The sequence below is a fragment of the Gymnoscopelus braueri genome, assembly GCF_963280865.1.
Source record: "Gymnoscopelus braueri genome assembly, chromosome: 23".
In the NCBI taxonomy this organism is placed as follows: domain Eukaryota; kingdom Metazoa; phylum Chordata; class Actinopteri; order Myctophiformes; family Myctophidae; genus Gymnoscopelus; species Gymnoscopelus braueri.
The window spans coordinates 6,491,964-6,513,173 of record NC_137625.1 but is presented as its reverse complement, the minus strand read 5'-3'; the positions used below and the strand labels follow the sequence as shown (position 1 = coordinate 6,513,173).

General features: G+C 42.7%; 1 protein-coding gene across 6 annotated transcripts in view; it reads left to right on the top strand.

The window, feature by feature from the left end:
- Positions 1 to 21,210, top strand: part of abcc9 (ATP-binding cassette, sub-family C (CFTR/MRP), member 9) — a 95,983-nt gene that overhangs the window by 14,043 nt on the left and 60,730 nt on the right. For 4 of the 6 annotated variants that reach the window (XM_080421831.1, XM_080421832.1, XM_080421833.1 and 1 more), the window contains exons 4-15: positions 178 to 299; positions 1,194 to 1,360; positions 1,943 to 2,044; positions 2,782 to 2,922; positions 4,211 to 4,426; positions 9,582 to 9,749; positions 14,031 to 14,186; positions 14,405 to 14,539; positions 17,108 to 17,270; positions 17,634 to 17,674; positions 17,797 to 17,939; positions 18,987 to 19,095. In XM_080421831.1, the coding sequence (XP_080277957.1) occupies positions 178 to 299; positions 1,194 to 1,360; positions 1,943 to 2,044; positions 2,782 to 2,922; positions 4,211 to 4,426; positions 9,582 to 9,749; positions 14,031 to 14,186; positions 14,405 to 14,539; positions 17,108 to 17,270; positions 17,634 to 17,674; positions 17,797 to 17,939; positions 18,987 to 19,095 (1,663 nt within the window). The remainder of the gene's footprint in view (positions 1 to 177; positions 300 to 1,193; positions 1,361 to 1,942; positions 2,045 to 2,781; positions 2,923 to 4,210; positions 4,427 to 9,581; positions 9,750 to 14,030; positions 14,187 to 14,404; positions 14,540 to 17,107; positions 17,271 to 17,633; positions 17,675 to 17,796; positions 17,940 to 18,986; positions 19,096 to 21,210) is intronic. The other 2 variants (XM_080421835.1, XM_080421836.1) reach the window with 1 other exon arrangement.

Here is a 21,210-nt window from a genome sequence, read left to right as displayed (position 1 = left end):
TGAATTGTTTTTGGTGTTTTAATGGCTCAGCATCAGCAACAGCTATACGAACCGAGGAGAACCTAATTGTATTATCAACCAAAAACAATGACTTTTATCATTGTACGGAAGTCTGTCTAGATGTTATGATGTATGCAATTATTATCGCTCTCTCACTGTCTCTCTCTCTCTTACCAGGATGATGGATACAGACCACCTCCACCTCTTCATGCCAGCGTTTATGGGCTTCATAGCAGCCATCACTTCAGTGGTGTACTACCACAACATAGAGACCTCCAACTTCCCCAAACTACTGCTGGGTAGGCGTTTATCATTACATCAGTGGTGTACTACCATTACAGCTGGGTAGGTGTTAGTCAGTGTCTCTGCATGAAGACCATGTTTTCAGAATCAGTTTTATTTGTCACATATCACAGGTTTACAGATGTGATACAGTGGGTGAAATGGATGTTTTCGTGCTGCTCAGACATTAACAGACAGACATACAAGCGACATAGCCTTCTTTACCAGAGGCAGCGTCACGTTAGCCATGATTTTTCATGGTTACGGATTACCCAAAATATGGAAGCTGCTGCCAGATGTTCTGCCCAGCTGAACTGATTTGGCTTTGTCGACACAGCCGGAACCTCCAGTAGTAAAAAGCAGCCAAGTGCATAAGAACATTATCATGCCCCTGTATGCGACTGCATGTCACTGCATTTCACCATGGGTGCGTTTGGAAATACAGCGCTGAGCGCACTGGCCAATACAAACTAATAGGCGAGTGCGCTCCAGCGCGCAATTTCCAAACGCACCCCAAGGCAACAGACACATATTCCTGGTGTAAGCGTCCAAAGACACTTGATATTATGGGATGTTATTATTGTTCTCAAGGTTAGATTTATAAAAAATAAATAAAAAAAAGATCTTAATCCTATACTTCTTTGTGCAACACATAGCAAAAATACCCAATCTACTTAGCTCTAGCTTGCAGATCTGCTATTTTTGGGGCGAGACAGGGAGTGACACGCAGCAACGGCCGCCGGGCTCGGGAATCCAACCTGCGACTTGTCAGGCTGCACTAGAGCCTAATATGTGGTATGCGCCTTAACTGCTAGGCCAGCGGTGACCCGATCTGCTATTTTCTTTATTAAAAAAAAAAACATTTTGACAAATATTGACAAATGAAAATGTGTCCAAAATGTGCCCTCCAGCCTTGTTCATCTACTGGGTGTTGGCCTTCATCACAAAGTCCATCAAACTGTGGAAGTTCGCGGAGACGGGAGTGAGGCCCAAACACCTGCGCTTCTGCATCACCGCCCTGCTGGTGCTCCTGTACGGACTGCTGATGGCCGTGGAGCTCAACGTCATCCGGGTCAGGGTGAGTCTTCCTGCTTTCACTTCCTGGATCAAAGGTCGGACCAGTTACCTAAAGCAGCATTTGATTTAGATTCTAGAAAGTAATACTGGATACGTATATCCGTTTGTTAATGTCAATTAGCCTGTTGTAGGTCAGGGAAAGCATCTCACACTGTACCATATATGTCCAGGTTGCTTGAATTGTCCCTCTTTTCTATCTGTAGGAGTAGGCTGTTTGTGGCAAAGCACACTACTGTATATGCTGCTGTTTAATCAGTTTTTTGTGTATATCTTATTTTAACCACTTAAACCCTATTTACTGTACTTAGTTGACGCGGTCCCCCAGGGGTCTATACTTGGTCCCCTCCTTTTTTCCGTAGAAACCAAATCTATTCGCTGAGAATAGCCAATCTACAAGCTCACAATGCGTTGTTGTGAGATTGTAGATCGGCTATTTTCGTTGTTGTATTTTCATTGTTTTCCAATTTTTGTGAAATGTTGTCCGATTATGACATGCCCAGAATTGGGACGATAGGGTTCATGTGGTTAATACCACATCTATATTTGACTCACCTTTTCTCTTTCACCCTTTGTCTCGGTGTAGAAATACGTGTTCTTCGCCAACCCTCAGAAGGTGAAACCACCAGAGGATCTGCAAGACCTGGGGGTTCGCTTCCTACAGCCGTTTGTCAACCTGCTATCCAAGGTACATACATGCACACGCTAGACTGTGGTCAGTTCACTTTGCAGGTTGATGATCAGGTCGGGGTCTAGAACAGATATGGAAATTATGTGTCCATCTATGTGCAAATTACCAGGTTCGTTCAGTAGGTGGGCTCTATACCGGATGAGAGCACTAATCAGTGAATAGTTAAAGAAAACAGGCTTTCCACAGGTATAGTGCGAAAAGCTGGTGACACACGCAAATACTGTACAGTATATGGCATGGATGTGGATGTGGTAATATCATGATATTTGTCTTAATGTGGTTGCTCAGGGGATAATGTAATCTTGACCATCAGGTCAGAATTTGTGTCAGATCCTTAGGTGAGATATGACCTTTGACACAATCTAAATGTCTCAATAGAAGAGCAGGGAGACAAAATACAACCATCCCAATTGTATAAGTTATATTGTATTAACATACGCTACCATACAGATTGGACACAATTATATTTTATTAATTAAAACAAAGTTGCATTGTGCTGCTTTAAGCCCTAATTTATACTATAAAAAATCTCATAAATGTTGAAATATGGAAATAGACAATCTAAACTTCTACAGGCTCACAACGACACGTACAAACACTCGTCGGTCGACTAAATAAATATTGTCACAATATTGATGTGGAGGTCATTGGTCAGATATTTGATTGTGTCCATATGGCCCAGCCCTGGACTCTACTGTGAATAAGGCCTCATCTCTCTCTTCTCTTCATCCCAGGCCACTTATTGGTGGATGAACCCTCTGATCATCGGAGCTCATAAGAGACCCATCGAGTTGAAGAAGATCGGCAAGCTGCCCATCGCCATGAGAGCCCTGACCAACTACCTGAAACTGAAAGACGCCTATGAAGACCAGAGGGTACGGCCGTCACTCACCATCATGACATTTTACTTTACCATTAATTGTCATCTCGGGAGCCGTCCTAGTCCAGTGATTCTCAACCTGTAGGTTGTGAGGATATTGCATGTGGGAATCCAAACAATTGGCAAAAGACTCAGATTGATATGATAATATGATCAAATTAAAATTAAAATTACCGTCTATCTTAACCAGTCAGGATGGATTATGAAAAATTGGAGATCCCGTGTTCATCACATGACTATAGGGATACTGTGTACCGATTTGCGTGATGTTTGGACAAAATCTGTAGGAGTAATATCAAGAAATGTGTTTTGCTAAATTTGGCCTCCTGGTGGTGCTATAAAAGGCCGATGTGAAAAATGCAGGGCAGAGGTTTTCCCTTGGCCTCTAGGGAGTGTGTGTGCAAAGTGTCACGCCGATTGGTCCAGTTATAGATAAAAACCATTAAAAAAAAACATAATCATAAATATGGACAGTGTCACACCATTGGTTTCTACAGACCGTAAATGGAGCCTATTTTGCAGCGATTTCAAATTCCGCCATCTTTCTATATCCGGTTGATATCCGGTCCGAAATGCGGCCGGAAATGTATGCTATTGTAAATCGCAGCGAGGGCGGGTCCTAGAGTTCTCAAATTCTGCCCGAACCCGACCCTACCCACTTGGATGCAGCTCAAAGTGAACTTTACTCAGGTATCTAGTTTGTCGGCGTCCAACCTTCCTAGCCCGTGTTATTGAAGAAAAAACGGGCGACAATGGCCAAAACTCAATCGAAAATCTGCGATCGAAAATCGGTGATCGAAAATCGGCGGAAGTGGCCGTTTTCAAGATGTTTTGGCCATTATCTCTGGAACGGAAGGTCGAATGTGTTCAGTTCAAAGTGTGTAGGATGCATGACTTTGAGGACATTAAGCACATCATGACACCTTTTGGGTTTTTTTGCGTTGTCGGGCTTAAAAGTATGGTAATTTTTTGGGCCGGGCCGAGCCTCGGGCCAGCCCAGTAGGGCCCAGTTAGGGCAGGGCCTTAATTTTCGCTGGCCCGTCTAGCGGGTCCTCACTCGGTAGAACCAGTAGAAACCCTAGAAACATAGGTAAATAAAAACAAGCAATTGTTGTAAAAATCTTTTGAAAATATATACTTTTTATAGGAAACGAAAAAAAAAAGGGATATTTACTCGCAACCCATAAAAATTGGTCCGCGACCCACAAATGGGTCCCGACCCACTGTTTGGGAAACAGCGCTCTACCATACTGATTGGTTGAAATAACCTTTGACCCATGCAGACACCAGAGGATCCGGACCAGGCTCCGTCCATCTGGCGCTCCATGTACCGGGCGTTCGGGCGGCCCATCCTCCTCAGCAGCACGTTCCGCTATCTGGCCGACCTGCTGGGCTTCGCCGGGCCGCTCTGCATATCCAGCATCGTGGAACACCTGGGCAGCAACAACACCACCGTCCTGGGCAGCAACAACACCACCGTCAAAGTCAAATCAGAAGAGGTACGTGTGTTAGTAGCAGTCGCTTTCAAGTGGAAATCTAGTACGTCCAAAACCGTACATTTCCAGGAAATTAAAAAGAATTCAACTCCATGTAGAGGCTGATGTATGTACCATAAGGTATTTGCTGTAATTTGTTGTTTAGCTTTTTAAATTTTGTATGTTTTTCGATTCTGTGTAATGGGGATCACAGTGGAAATGAGTCTATGACTTTACTGTATTTTTCTTATTGTCTTCTAACCTTCTGTTTAAGACTGGTTGCACACAATTAAATAAAAATGAATAATAATCTAATCAAATTGGCAAATTGGCAAGCCATGGTGGACAGATTCGCTTGTGACATGAAGCAAAACGAGCGCTCACTATCCCCCCGTCTCAGCCAATCACAAGCCGAGTATGTTCGCACTGGGCACCCGTTTCGCGTCACTTTACAATCTGTTGTCACGTGGCCGACAGCGGATTTAAAGGCAATGTTGCCATTAAAACCGTTGAAAAGACATTGAAAACAAGTTAAAACAAAGCAGGACGCGGGAGCACTGTCAGAAGTGGATTTGTTGCTCCGTGACGCCTTGCCCCAGCGAGGCGTTAGCCGAGCGAGTGTTCGTACCGAGCAGTGTGATGACTCAGCAGCGTTCTTTATGCCAGTGGTTCTCAAACTTTTTCATGTCAAGGACCCCCAAAATGATATGTATTTGGCCGCGGACCCCCATCTCAAAATATGTTGTTCCAGGGACCCCCAGAAGCAAAGATTTGAGTTACAAATGTTGGCTTTAAAAATATTTATTCAAAGATTAGCCAAAAAAAAATCGCACTTTTTCAAAAATAGCAGATCTACAAGCTCATAGCGCGGCACTCGGTGCCGCGCTATGAGCTTGTATATCTGCTATTTTTGAATAGCCAAAGTATAAAAGGTTAAAATTATTGTGATGCTATATTAACACATTTTGCTGGGGACCCCCTGGAACCCCCCCCAAGGACCCCTGGGGGTCCCCGGACCCCACTTTGAGAACCAATGCTTTATGCATCGTTGCATGACAGCGACACACGGCCAAGTATGAATCGGGCCAAAGTCTGTCCCCCCAGCATCCGCGTCGGACGCAAAATGTACCTTGACCAAGGTTCAACCTCTATGCCGTGTTGGGAGTGAGAATGCGTTGGATAAGAGGACAAGAGAGTAAGATGACTAGATGAGAACAGAGTACATTTTTATAGTGTGACTCAGAACATCATCCATTAGTGAATAAGATTTAGAAAGGATATGAAAATAGAGTTAACTAAGAAGGAAAGTTACTTCCTGTGAACTTAAAAATCACACCAAGTGTGAGTAAGCGGTGCCTACTCTGTTTGATGAGTGTGTGCTGTCATTCAGTTGGTACAAATCTATTTGATGTGTGGGCGCTGGCATTCAGACTGGTATTGAGGCGGTGCTAAAAGAGTATTTGTACTTTTTTGATCAACTTTTAAGTATTTTTACTCATCAGAATCAGTTTTATTGTCACATCACAGGTTTACAAGATAAAAAAGTGGGTGAAATTCTTTTTTGTACATCGTTCCCATCGCAACGTTAGTTTCCATAGAAAGAAGAGGGGGGGGGGGGGAGAAGAAGAGGGTGGGGGGCAGGTGGGAAGGAGATCAAAAACAAGAGAGCAACAGAAGGCCAGACAAGTTATCTACATATTTACAAATTACCTGAGATAATAAAAAAACTAAAAAACTAAACTAAGGTGCCTGAGCATAGCAGCAATGTATTGTATACTGTGCATGTTATACTTATACTGTGCATGATAGACAAAGGACGTTAAGGTGCTTAGAGGAAAAGGAGCACAATAAAAAGACCCAAAAAAAAAAAATTTAAACCATGTTTAAGTATTTTTACTCATTTGAAGTACTACTGAGTGTTTTTACTCAATTTAAGTACTCTTAAGTATTGTTACACAATGTATTTACTTGAAAGTATTTTTAATCACCTTATTAACTTTAAAGTATTTTTTACTCATTTTTACAACTTTTAAGTATTTTTACTCTTTTTTCAACTTTTAAGTATTTTTTACTAATTTTGAGTACTTTTAAGTATTTTTACTCAATTTAAGTACTCTGGAGTAATTTTACTCAAAGTATTTACTTTTAAATATTTGTACTCACTTTATTTACTTAAAAAAATTACTCACATTGTAGATCGGTCGTTTTAGTGTGTGTGTGTGTGTGTGTGTGTGTGTGTGTGTGTGTGTGTGTGTGTGTGTGTGTGTGTGTGTGGTGTGTGTGTGTGTTGTGTGTGTGTGTGTGTGTGTGTGTGTGTGTGTGTGTGCGTGCACACGTGCGGGCCAGTCGTGTGTGTGTGTGTGTGTGTGTGCATGTCTTTAAGTGGCGCATGTGTTGCAAAGGTGCGCCTCGCAGGACCACATGTTCTGTGTGTGTGTGTGTCTGTGTTTGTGTGTGTGTGTGTGTGTGTGTGTGTGTGTGTGTGTGTGTGTGTGTGTGTGTGTGTGTGTGTGTGTGTGTTTGTGTGTGTGTGCGTGTGCGTGTGCGTGCACGTGCATCCAAATGTTTCATAATTGCATCAGTGACAGAAAGTGTGACCTCACTCTGTGATAAAATCTTTGTCTGTGTGTCACACACAAACGCCTGCACACAACAATACACACACAGACAGTGTCTGACCAATTAGATACAAGCTAGGTGGTTCAGCTCGCCAATGGATGACTCACTTCCATCATAATCAAGGCAATGAGGGTTGATCCCACTGATGATGTAACACTTGTAACGCGTGCGTGCGTGCGTGAGAGTATGTGAAATAAAGAGACCCATCACCGGCATTAAATCCCTGAGATCAGAGACATGATCACTTCAGCCTCGAGGTCTTCATGGGTCCTCCCGAACCTCTAAACCCCAGACCTACCCAAGAGCAGCAGAGGCATACGGAAAAATACGGTTTCCAACGTACTACTAGACAACTAGAATAGCACAAAAACAACATGGGGTGTTACTGTAAATGGAACCCGTTTCAACTCGACTAATTGATGGTTGTGATTCAGTCCAGCTGCTATTAACCAATTGAAACCCCAGCGTTCCATATTCTGGGAGGAACATTAGACAAAAATAGCAGAATAACAGCAGAAAAACTAAAATAGATCGGCTATTTTTGGCAAAGAGATTTGCGTAGATGGAAAAAGTGGTCAGTTGTAACCCAAGTCCAGTTCTCTAAGACGACAGGGGTTTAAGTGGTTAAGCCAGCTCTTTATGGAGGGCTGGAAGTTCAGATTATGGGGTGGATAAGGTGTTGGGGTTATTCTGGGACACCAACCATCGGATAGTGTATTATTAATGAACATTAGTCCAGAAAACAGCATGGGTCCATGACAGTGTGTTGAAGAGGGTACTGTACACAAAGAGAGAGCGAGAGAACAGAACATGATAGTCCATTGGCAAAGGAAACAACTCCATTATTATCCCAGAGATGATCTCTTTTAAAGCCATGCTGGGCCTGTAAAAAACATGATATTATAGAGAGAGGGAGAGGGGGGGTGCAGACACTTATAACAGAAGCCATTAATTCAGTCTATTTGGACACTGTTAAGAGTTGGTATTAGAGATTAGTTGTCTTGTGCACAGTGCCAGCTCAGAGAGAGAGAGAGAGAGAGAGAGAGAGAGAGAGAGAGAGAGAGAGAGAGAGAGAGAGAGAGAGAGAGAGAGAGAGAGGAGAGAGAGAGAGAGAGAGAGAGAGCCCTTCATTCTGTGTATTAGGCTGTGTGGTTGACAGTGGTAAAGCTTCTCCTATGAAGCTACGGTGTTGTTGTGTCTTCCATGCCAGTGTGTCTGCAGGTCTGCTGCATGGGTGATGAGAGAGAAAGCAGAGGGAGAGCAGCATGCATTTCTCACTGACGTGGAAAATTCACCACTCACCTCACACCTTCTCTCTCTCACACACACACACACACACACACACACACACACACACACACACACACAATCTCAGTTTAACACAGAGGGCAGGTCTGCAAAACATCAGACTGGTTCTTTTTTATATACTGTACTGTAGTACTCTGTTTGGTGTGTGTGTGTGTGTGTGTGTGTGTGTGTGTGTGTGTGTGTGTGTGTGTGTGTGTGTGTGTGTGTGTGTGTGTTGTGTGTGTGTGTGTGTGTGTGTGTGTGTGTGTGTGTGTGTGTGTGTGTGTGTGTGTGTGTGTGTGTGTGTGTGTGTGTGTACTGGGTGCTTGCATCCTACAATATATCTCTGCTCCAAAATGTTCATTTTTCAGGAAAAAAGTGGAGTTAGGAGGTTTTGTTCATCATTGATAAGAACAGCTGAATGGACCTCCAAGCTCACAATGAGGTTTGGAGGTCAAAAGGGGGTGGAGCCTGGAGGTCAGAAAAACCAGCTAACTCCAGTGGAGTTAGCTGGTTTAGCAGAAAGCTTGAGGGATCAAATGGAGTTAACTGGTTTTGTTCAGAAGCACTTTTTAATGCTTTTCATTGTTTTGTTTTGTTTTTACCAACACACGTAAAGGGTGTTCAATGGCCCTGATTTATGGAAAAAAATTCAAAAGCGTCAAAATGGAGTTAGCTGGTTTCTGCCGGACAGCAACGTATGCTGATGTCTGTACATGCCTGCATTGATGCAGACAAGTTGGCCAATAATGGACGCTGGGGTTCAAGGGGTTAAACTGTTTCAAAGCCTCGGGGGCAGCAAAAGAGAAGACACGATCGCCCTTAAAGCACCACTCTCATTTAGACTCCTAGCCATTAGCAGAGATTGACCCTCTCTTAAAAGGGTTGTGTGTACATAAGTGTATGTAGTGTATACTTCAGTAGATCTGAGCCAACATGTTTAAACATCATGCACTCCCCAGTCACGTTGAAACGGTGTGGAAAAAACACTCTACCGGACTTGAAAAGGTCACTATGCCCTTTATTTGATCTAGAATGACTGTATTACTATAATCCAATCCAGGGATGATCAGTCTTCCTCTATCCTCTCTCCTCTCACAGTATACTACAAAGCAATAGAGCGTGCACAAAAAGAAAATAATCCACCCACTTACACCCAATTTACACCTGTAAACTGTTATGTGACAAATAAAACTGATTCAGATTCTGATGTGTGTGTGCGTGCGTGCGCGTGTATGTACGTATGTATGTATGTCTGTGTGCGTTCACACAGGCGACACACTTTCTAGGCGTGTACTTCATGTCGTCCTCGGAGCTGTTGGAGAATTCGTCCGTGTTGGCCGTCCTTCTCTTCCTGGCTCTGGTCCTGCAGAGGACCTTCCTACAGGCGTCCTACTACGTCACCATAGAGACCGGCATCAACCTACGGGGAGCCCTGCTGGTGAGAGAAGGGGGTGCATGGGAAATGTAGGTTTTAACCGCACAAACCCTGTGTAGCGTCCCTATTCTGGGGCAAACATTCGGCCAAAGTAGCAGATCTACAAGCTGACAACGCGTCACGCCGCGTTGTCAGCTTGTAGATCTTCTATTTTCACCGAAGATATATATATATTTTTTAATTTAATTTTTATCCCACGATTTTGTAACCCTTATTTTTTCACCCGGTGCCAATTTTCTAAGTGATCCTGGGCGCTACACTCCCCTCACCAGACTAGGGAGGCCAGGGCCGAGCTCATGCCTCCTTCAATGCATGAGAGCCAACTGACCTTCTTGTCACCTGACAGGGGGGGAGTTTCCCTGGTAGGACGTAGCGCGTGGAAGGAACACGTTATTCAATCAGTTCCCTTCCCCTCCATCAGGCGCCCCGGCTGTCATGGGGGAGGCAGTATAGCGACCAGGATTACTACATGTTTTTGTGAGGGTATTAACTACCCTGAGAGACACAGGGAGAACATGCAAACTCCACACAGAGTAGGCCCTTTCGCCAACCCCACCTAGGGTATGGGCGCTGTTGACGCGGAGGAGAAGACACGCCCCCAGCGCACACAGCGTCCCCGGCGGGAATCGAACCCAGAACCTTCTAGCTGTGAGGCGACAGCGCTACCGACTGCGCCACCGTGCCCCCTTTTCACCGAAGATATTAAGTGTACAGCTAAAAATAGGAGGGAGGCTAGTACAGATCCCTGCGGGACTCCGGTATTACGAAGTATAGACGGTTCAAATATTGGATTATTGTTTCAGGAATGCGACAAAAAACGAAACGAAAAAACTCAAGGCTTCGTGGGGTGAGTAATTGATAGAAAATAAGTTCCTTTGGGTGAAGTATTCCTTTAAGACTGTGAGGCGTTGTTAGATGATGACATGCTGCTCTGGACAGATCTTTCTTCAGGCCTTAATGTGTCAAATCAACGTTTTGTGACAATCAAGATGTGTAGATGTGTCCTCAGGGTACACATGGGATGTCTAATTATAGAGAGGTTAAAGTTCACTTTTAGCCCTAATGGCATAAACCTACACGTTATATACAGTATATTATGCAATAGTTTCACTCTGAAACTGAAACTGGCTGATGGGTTTAGAACAGGGGGTTTCAACTGATTATGAACCAGGGACCACCACCCTGACTAAGAATCAACCTGGGGACCACCGTTGTGTTGGGGTTGGATATGGGCGTGGTGAGGGGGAAAAAACTTGAAATTAAAAAAGGACTGTTAACACATCGACCGCCAGAGGTTAATCTCATAATGTACTCACCAGTGCCAAGGTGTTTTTGTTGTTTTTTTGTTTTTTTTCATGTCGCCATAGATCTTGTTAAAATCCTTAAAGGGGAAATCCACCCATTTTCAATATTTAACTATGTCATTAATATAGCATAAAGGAGTTGTGTGGAAATAAGAAAAAATTAAAAAAAAAATTAACATTGCAAAAAAATGTAACATTGCAAAAAAATTAACATTGCAAATTACACTGTGATGACTCATCATGGTGTAATTTGCAATGTTAATTTTTTTGCAATGTTACATTTTTTTGCAATGTTATTTTTTTTTTTAATTTTTTCTTATTTCCACACAACTCCTTTATGCTATATTAATGACATAGTTAAATATTGAAAATGGGTGGATTTCCCCTTTAAGATTGAGCCGTACACGGTCTGTTTACATCCGCGACATCTCAACGTATCTCCCAGTGAAAATCACGTGTCAAACGGGGCATCCATGTTGTAGTTAGAGCGGATTACGTTAAACAGTGAAATGCGAGGAGAAAAAACTACAGGAAGAGAATTGAGTTTCAGTTTCGTCTGTAGAATGGGAGCGGACGTGATCGTCAAAACCGGATCCCAAATAATTCCGTTTCCGGTCATCAAACCGGAAACGGAAGTGGATCAAAAAAAATCCGAAAGTGAACCCGGAAATTTTTAGCGCGAAAAGACCGTGGACTGTAGGGCTACGGTCTCGGCGCTTAACAGTTGGATTTAACGGACTGTAGGACTACGTTCTTGGCGGTTAATGTGTTAAGGGCTTCATTTAATTTGTTAATTCGAGGTGAATTAAATCAAGCCCTTAACACTCATTATTTAACTGAGATATGCTAGTGGTCCAGAACTCAAAAACGATTGAGAGCCACTGATCTATTCGTTTCCCATGGTTGCCCTTATTCTGTTCTCTTAACCTTCCATATTAAACTCATGTTAACTGATTCATTGCAACTTATGTATGAGTGAGCAGACACATGCGATTGTTTATATGGCCATATTTCCTAATAATGGTGACTCAACCATGCAATCCGGTACACTTTCCCTTGAGATTCTAACTCCCTTTTCTGTGGAAGTTCTTGACGTCCGACTTCTCAGTAACAACATTGACGAGTCATCATACAACACCAGGTCATTTAGTTTCTCAACTAGTGGTCGATAAAAAAAAACTTGGTAGCACTTTAAACGAACATCCTATTAACAAACATTAATTAACCGTTAATAAGATACTTATAAGTCCTTTCTTATAAGTAAGTAAGATGCTTATTAACCTTATTATTTGTCAATAAAAGCTATGTTATTGTTTATAATAGCATTGTTAATACACTTGGTATATTATTAGACCCTAATACGCATTAATTAACAGTTAATAAGATGTGTATTAACATTATTATTTCGTTAAAGCCGATGTAAGTGTTAATAATGGCATTGTAAAACACATTTTTGTTATATTGTAAAGCCATAATAAGCATTTAATTAGTAGTTAATAAGGCACTTATGAAGTTCTTATAAGCTGCTTATTAACCTTATTATGTGTTATTAATGCTATACATATATAAGTCTTGATAATAGCATTGTTAATATTTTTTTTACATTATAAGACATTTGTAAGCGGTTATAAGACACTTGTTAACAGTTTCTAGTTTCTAACACTTTTGGGGTGATTTTAATGGCTACTCTGGCTTTTGTGTGGAACCCAGGCAGCTTTTAAATTTCTAGCTTCAGTGTTTTAATATTTGATGTAATTTTTTTTTTATCTTACTTCCTTTATAAACCCATTGTGACTTCAAACTCCATTGTAACCATGTTAGATTAATTGAAAACACACATCCTTGGTTCTGGTGACTGATATTGTCCTTCTTGATTACTGCAACGCACTCTACTCTGGCCTGCCAAAGAAAACAACTGACAGATTACAACTTGTTCAAAATGCGGCAGTCAGAATTTTAACTATCACTCCAGTTCTTGCTTCACTACACTGGCTCCCGGTTGTTTTTAGGATTGATTTTAAAATTCTTTTAATAGTTTATAAAGCTCTAAATGGTCTGGCACCTACCTACCTCTCTGACTGCCTAGAGAGATATGTTCCAAACCGGGCCCTCAGGTCTTCAAGTGCTGACCTGCTCGAGGTGCCTACAATGACATATAAAAAATACGGTGAAGCAGCATTCTGCTTTTACGGACCGACAGTGTGGAATAAACTCCCATTACACCTAAGACAGGCAGCCTCTGTCGATAGCTTTAAAGCACAGCTCAAGACCTATTACTTCACTCTTGCTTTTAGCTGATTCTTTGGTTGATTTTTAATTCCTCACTGTATTCCCTATTTTAATGTTGTTTTATGCCTTTGCTTTTGCCTTTGCTTTTATTCTATTTTATTTTATCTTTGTTTGCTTTATTGTTAAATTGGTTCTAACTGTAATTGTATTCTTGCTCTGTAAAGCACTTTGAGCTGCATTTCATGTCATGAAAGGTGCTATACAAATAAAGTTTATTATTATTATTATTATTCTAATGCATGAGAGGGCCGTGTTTTTTGGCAAAAAGATAATGACAATATCAGTCACCAGAACCAAGGATGTGTGTTTTCAATGAATGGTTAAAATTTGAAGTCACAATCGGTTTATAAAGGAAGTAAGATACAATTAATATCAAATATCAAAATACTGAACCTAGAAACTTAAAAACTGTCTGGGTTCCACACAAAAGCCAGAGCAGCCATTAAAATCACCCCAAAAGTGTTAGAAACTAGAAACTGTTAACAAGTGTACCGCCCGTTTACAAATGTCTTATAATCTAACAAAAGTGTGTGTGTGTGTGTGTGTGTGTGTGTGTGTGTGTGTGTGTGTGTGTGTGTGTGTGTGTGTGTGTGTGTGTGTGTGTGTGTGTGTGTGTGTGTGTGTGTGTGTGTGTGTGTGTGTGTGTGTGTGTGTGTGTGTGTGCGTGCGTGCATGTGTATGTGTGAACCAGGCGATGATTTACAACAAGATCCTGCGTCTGTCCACCTCCAACATGTCCATGGGGGAGATGACCCTGGGTCAGATCAACAACCTGGTCGCCATAGAAACCAACCAGCTCATGTGGTTCCTCTTCCTGTGTCCCAACCTCTGGGCCATGCCAGTGCAGGTGACTGTGTGTGTGTGTGTGTGTGTGTGTGTGTGTGTGTGTGTGTGTGTGTGTGTGTGTGTGTGTGTGTGTGTGTGTGTGTGTGTGTGTGTGTGTGTGTGTCTGTGTGTCTGTGTGTCTGTGTGTGTCTGTGTCTGCGTATGAGTGAATACATTTTATTGTCATGTTTAGCATCTCATTATTCATTGGTTCTCAAAGAGTTTCCTCTCCCTGTTCAGATCGTGATGGGAGTGATCTTACTTTACAATAAACTGGGATGGAGCGCATTAATCGGAGCGTCTGTCATAGTTCTGTTGGCACCGGTCCAATACCTCATCGCTACCAAGCTGGCAAACACACAGAAGAGCTCACTGGTCAGTAGAATGATTGTTGTGTTTTTGTTGTATTGTTTTGTTTTTGTTTGTTATTACTGCTTTTTTGTGAAGAGGACTACAATTTATTGTGTTTTCATCCTCGGTGATGCTATGCCTGTATATCGGGAAAGTACTATTGTATTGCTATAAGTGCTATTATGTGCTTTTTCATGTGATATTACCAAATACAAATCAATCAATCACTCAATACACATTTGTTGTAATTTGCTGTAAAGTGTCTGCTGTTTAGCAGTCAACTCTTAAATCCTGGAGGATCAGTCTGCACTTTCAACTGCAGTACCGCGCAACGATAATGCAAATTTATAAAAATAATTATCTTTTTATGTTGGTGGGGCTGGTAAAACGTAATGGCCAAGCTAACCAGATATTTGATGTGGGGAAAAAATAACTTAGCTACTATATATTTTTAAAGGTAGGGTAAGTGATATTTTTTGGTTAAAACAAAAAGTATTTTGTTAAAAGGTTAAAATACTATATTCTGATAGTAATCGTTGCTATAGAGTGTTTTTTCAGTAACAGATGTCTCCCTGTCTCTCCAGCTCTTTAATAAACAGAAAATACATTTTTCGGTAGGTGTCAAAGTCTCAGCCAATCAGGAGAAAGTACCCATTTTTAAGCTTAATTTGTATAGTGTTCCAGTTCAAATTTTATCTGCTCATTTCTTAGTGTCATCACTTCCAATTTCACTTGTTTAATCTGTATCCTGATTGAGTTCTCTGTCCTGGTTGGATAAAATTGGAAATGAAACTGAAACTGAAACGAAAATGCATTTTCTGTTTAATAAAGAGGTGGAGAGACAAGGAGACTCCTAATACTGAACAAACACTCTATATCAATGAGTACTATCAGAATATAGAGCTATTTAACACTTATTTTAACCAAAGCAAATCACTTACCCTACCTTTAAATAGTTTAAACTAACCAACACTGCTGTAAATTGTAGTTCAGTCAGGAACACTCACATCACAAAGTCGATTTAACCATTTGTTGCAACAAATGGAAGTTAAACGTGGTGTTAAACTGTTAATGGCTCCGTTCTTGGGATGTTACCTAGATTTTGACAAGCAGCATGCTAAGCAAAATCAGGGAACGCTAAGCAAAACCCCCAGGTATACAAGAGTGGGCCTACATTGACAGATTTACTCAAGTCAGCAGACATAAAATCACAATAGTATTTGAGCCTGAGCCTTGAGCCAGACTCAAGACTAAAAGGTGGAGACTGGGGTGGAGGAGGCAGTTAAAGCAGCTGTAGAAGTGTATCACGCAGCGAGAGAAGCAGAGATCTAATGAATGAAGAAGCCATGTTTAAAGGAGCCGCCCTGTTGAGAGCGTGAGCTCTGATTGGAGTGTAGAAAAGCGTGGCCGATTTGGTAACGACCAGTTAGAGCTGTGATTGGAGAGTAAGAAAGTGTAGCTGATTGAAAGCAATCAGCTACACTTGAAAAGCAGTGGAGGGAGAACACAGTAGAATGCAGAAAGGATTTTAGCCTTCAGATACGCTTCCATTCCCCTTACCTAGGCACAACACAAAAAGGGCTTAAAAACATGCTGTCTACTAAGCAACACATTTTGAGTCAACAACTTTTCCTCATGCAGCAATGAATGCTGCCTATGGATGAATTCCAGTCATGTGCCTAGATTAGCACTGTAAAGGGATGCATATATCTGAATGTATTAAAATAGGGTGACCATACGTCCTCTTTTACCCGGACATGTCCTCTTTTGGGGGGCTGTCCGGCCTGTCCGGGTTTTTTTTATAAAATCCTTCAAATGTCCAAGGTTTTGAGCGTTTGGGTAGCGTGTACTGTATCTGTGTATCAGTAGGGGGCATAGAGTTAAAAATAAGGTAGGGGGGGACGTATCTTAGCAACAATGAAAGCGCTAACTCTCATTGGTCGTGTCATGAGTAAATGAGCCATTGAGCTGCTGAGCAACCTCTCAGACGCCAAGTGCTGCCATGTCCGCTTATTTACCGCAACTTCTGGACAAGATTTTCGCGCACGCACCGGCGAATGAAACAAGTTGAAGCAAGACACCACAACGTAAAATGATAAACACATTATTAATGCATCAATTAAAACAGTAGTTTTACAGTAGTCTGTAACAGAGGGTTTGAAGGAGTGAAGACCCAGTGCTGGTATAGAGGACTGTGGTTTTAGAAGCTGTGTTGAACCCCAGGAGAGAGGCTCAGCAATGCCACTCTATCTTTGGTGTCTGAGCTGAAAATAGTTTCAAGGCAAAATCCTGGAGACCTTATTCAGAAGGAAAATACTTTTGGACTTTTACTCAAGTTTTTAATACACCAGTGGTTCTCAACCTTTTTAGGCCGCGACCCCCTGAAATAATCATATTGGGGGGGGGGACCCCCCACCCTGACAAGTTGAGGGTTTACATTTCAACTCCTACAATTTCATGTGGGGACCCCCCTGGGGATCCCGACCCACAGGTTGAGAACCAGTGGAATACACGACTGTTACTTGAATACAATTAGGCACGCAACGCAGATGGACAGAATGTAACCACCTTGCTGTTTTGTGTCCGTTGAAGGACCACTCCACAGACCGTCTGAAGAAGACCACAGAGATCCTGAAGGGCATCAAGCTGCTGAAGCTGTACGCCTGGGAGAACATCTTCTGTGACAGTGTGGAGGACACCAGAGAGAAGGAACTCACCTGTCTGAAGACCTTCGCCCTCTACACCTCCATGTCCAGTACGTCTGTCTGTCTGTCTGTCTGTCTGTCTGTCTGTCTGTCTGTCTGTCTGTCTGTCTGTCTGTCTGTCTGTCTGTCTGTCTGTCTGTCTGTCTGTCTGTCTGTCTGTCTGTCTGTCTGTCTGTCTGTCTGTCTGTCTGTCTGTCTGTCTGTCTGTCTGTCTGTCTGTCTGTCTGTCTGTCTGTCTGTCTGTCTGTCTGTCAGTCTGTCTGTCTGTCTGTCTGTCTGTCTGTTGGTCTACACCGCCAATAAAAATGCAATTCATTATTATCTTTCTTTCTTTCTTTCTTTCTTTCTTTCTTTCTCTCTCTCTCTCTCAAACCTTAGGTGTTTAACCTCTTATCTGTCTTGTCTCCCTGCAGTTTTTATGAACGCTGCCATCCCCATCGCTGCTGTGCTTGCGGTACGCCATTTTAAATACACTCATTGAGTTAACTGGGCTTCTAAGAGGTTGTGGCTGACTTGAATTTGAACACGATTATTTCGTGAAACTTGTCAGACAAATGCATTTTGATTTGTTTCCAGACGTTTGTGATCCATAACTTCATCAATGGAAAAGGTCCCAGTCCGTCCGAGGCCTTCGCTGCTCTGGCTCTGTTCCACATCCTGGTCACCCCCCTGTTCCTGCTGTCCACCGTGGTCCGCTTCGCTGTCAAGGCCCGCATCAGGTCTGTGTGTGCGTGCGTGCGTGTGTGCGTGACTGGATGTGATGAGTGAGGACGGCATGAATGAGTGTCTCTGCAGCGGTGTGAGACAGTGTGTGGGACGAAGGCGGGTAATGTTGCGGAGGTGGAAGAAGGCTGTTTTAGTGATCTGGTTAACATGGGGCTGGGAACAGACCCCACAGTGTGGAGGGGGTGACAATGGAGCCGACAATGTTCAGGGAGAAGTTATGTTCTTGGTCCTCTCCTTTTCCCCTCTACACGTACATCACTTTGCCGTCGTTGCCATCATTGATTACGTCACAACACGTCACGGCGCCCAGTGTTCACCTTTTTTGGCCGAATATTCGCCTTTCATAACGTGGCCTGAATAATGGACGGGAGCTTGTAAAACTTGTTTTACACCCTTAAACATGACGTGACAATAAAGTTGAGTCGAGTACAATCAGTTTAATAAACAAACAGCCTGAGGGACAAGCCGTACAACTGTCCAAAGGAGCAGGCAGAGCAGAATCTGAGCTCGGGACCCAAAAGATACATTTGGTGTCTCCCCGGGACGTAGAAAAATTCAACATGAATTGACCACTATTAAAAATAGTGAAAACAACCGCTCACAACACATCGTGATGTGATGTGTGACCGTGTCCTCACTGTCCCGACATAATACTTTAGGTCAGGGTGTAGCAAAGGAACAGGGACAACAGGAGAGCCTATTTACACAGAAGGGCTGACAGGACGCAGGTGGAAACAATGGACAGTGGATAGACAGAGGGGAATGAGTGTGTGGCTGGAGGAGAGAGACAGAGGAACAGAGATAGACAGTGAGAATGTTTGTGAAATATTACTTATAATGACTTCTGTTTGTATCTGTGTATGTGTGCTTATGTTCGTATGTGCTCCTGTTTGCATGACTATATGCATTCGATTTTGTGTGCGCGTGTGTTTGTCTGGTCTGATCTGTGTGTGTGTGTGTGTGTGTGTGTGCGTGTGTGCGTGTGTGCGTGTGCGTGTGCGTGTGCGTGTGCGTGTGCGTGTGTGTGTGTGTGTCTACAGTGTTGAGAAGCTGGGTGAGTTTCTTCAGAGTGATGAGATAGGAGATGACAGCAGGAGAAATGGAGACATGTGCAGCTCACTGGATACATACAAAAAACTTCCTGGAACAGTGAGTATCAATCACGTCACCTCATCAATGACTAAATGACTAAACCCATTGATTATCACCCACACCAGACCATCAATTGATCGACTGATCAAAATGGACAACAGTCAGAAGGAGCTAACTAGTGTGTGTCGATGGGGAAGTGTTTCATTTTGGGCATGTCATTATTCATGTGAAAATATTATGAATGTATTTAATAAATGTACTTAGTTACTTTCCATCATGCCACTGGTAATATATTACTTTATTTAAGTAACAAGCCCAACTCTGCCAGCAACTCAAAGGGATGTGAAGGAAAGGAAGGGTGTGCGTTGCACCTGTGTGAATTTAAGGATGATCTAACATCACAGAGCAGCACATTAGAGCCGCGCTTCTAATCCCAGGCCTGTCTCTGTCTGAGATTACACCCAGTCAGGTCATGTGGTAGCTACTGTGTCCCAGCTGGATTAGCACTGTATAGCCGGAGTTAAACAGCCCATCTACAAATAAAGGCCCGCAACTAAGTTTAAATCAAGTTTATGTTTCCGATGGGTCTCTTAACCCATCATGTGTCATTTTGAGATTTCTTTGGCTATTCAAAAATAGCAGATATGCAAGCTCAAAACTGAATAATATGACATATAGAGATACAAGGTTTATACAATAGTTGACTTTATGGAATATAATATAAATTCCAACTAAGTAACCCATTTCCAAAAAGTATTTTGAAAAAGAAAAAAGAAAAACTACATGCTAATTTCTATAGTGTAAAAAACACTTGTAGTTATTATTATTATTATTATTAGAATAGTGTTTCTTATTTGTTTTCATGTTCCACTAACCACCCTCTGTCCCCTGACGCACGCACGCACGCACGCACGCACGCACGCACGCACGCACGCACGCACGCACGCACGCACGCACGCACGCCAGACAGACAGACAGACAGACAGACAGACAGACAGACAGACAGACGCACGCACGCACGCACGCACGCACGCACGCACGCACGCACGCACGCACGCACGCACGCACGCACGCACGCACGCACGCACGCACGCACGCACGCACGCACGCACGCACGCCAGACAGACAGACAGACAGACAGACAGACAGACAGACAGACAGACAGACAGACAGACAGACAGACAGACAGACAGACAGACAGACAGACAGACAGACAGACAGACAGACAGACAGACAGACAGACAGACAGACAGACAGACAGACAGACAGACAGAGAACAAGAGAAAGGAAGTCCATTTTATTTGTAAAGCACATGTAACCACATGAACCCGAGCATCCCTATTCTTGGCATGTCAGAATAGGTGAACATTCTGCAAAAAATAGTAGATCTGCTATTTGATGTACAACAATGAATATTAGTATTGTTTTTGTTTAAAGGAACAAATGTTGACCACAGCGTTGCCTTTAGTGTACAGTAAAGGCAAGTCAAAACCGTAGCTAAAGTCCTTGGACACACACACACGCACACACGCACACACGCACACACGCACACACACACACACACACACACACACACACACACACACACACGCACACACGCACACACGCACACACGCACACACACCCACACACGCACACACGCACACACACACACACACACACACACACACACACACACACACACACACACACACACACACAGATATGGTCTGGTTGTGTCAGCCAACTTTTTCAGCTGTTCTCGCCGTCTTCTGGTGTTTATTTCTGTTGGATAACTCAAGGAGGCCTTAAGGGACCAGAGACACATTATAATTAGAGTCAAACACTTGTATAATGACCCATAAATTGCTTGGCCAGTGTACAGTGGAGGATAGGTTACAATTCAGTGTAGTGTGACATTTTGGACAGATTTAGTTCATATTTCTTTTCACCCATATTACACAATACAGTACAACAGTGGTTCTCAAACATTTACATGTGAAGGACCCACACATTTATGTAGGCTATTTGGTGGCAGACCCCCATCCTAAAAGATTTTGTGCCAGGGATCCAGTGGTGTAAAGTAACTAAGTACATTAACTCAAGTACTGTACTGTACTTTAGTTACTAGTTACTTTGCAGATATACATTATTACATTATAAAACATACATTAACCACTTTAGCCCTATTTT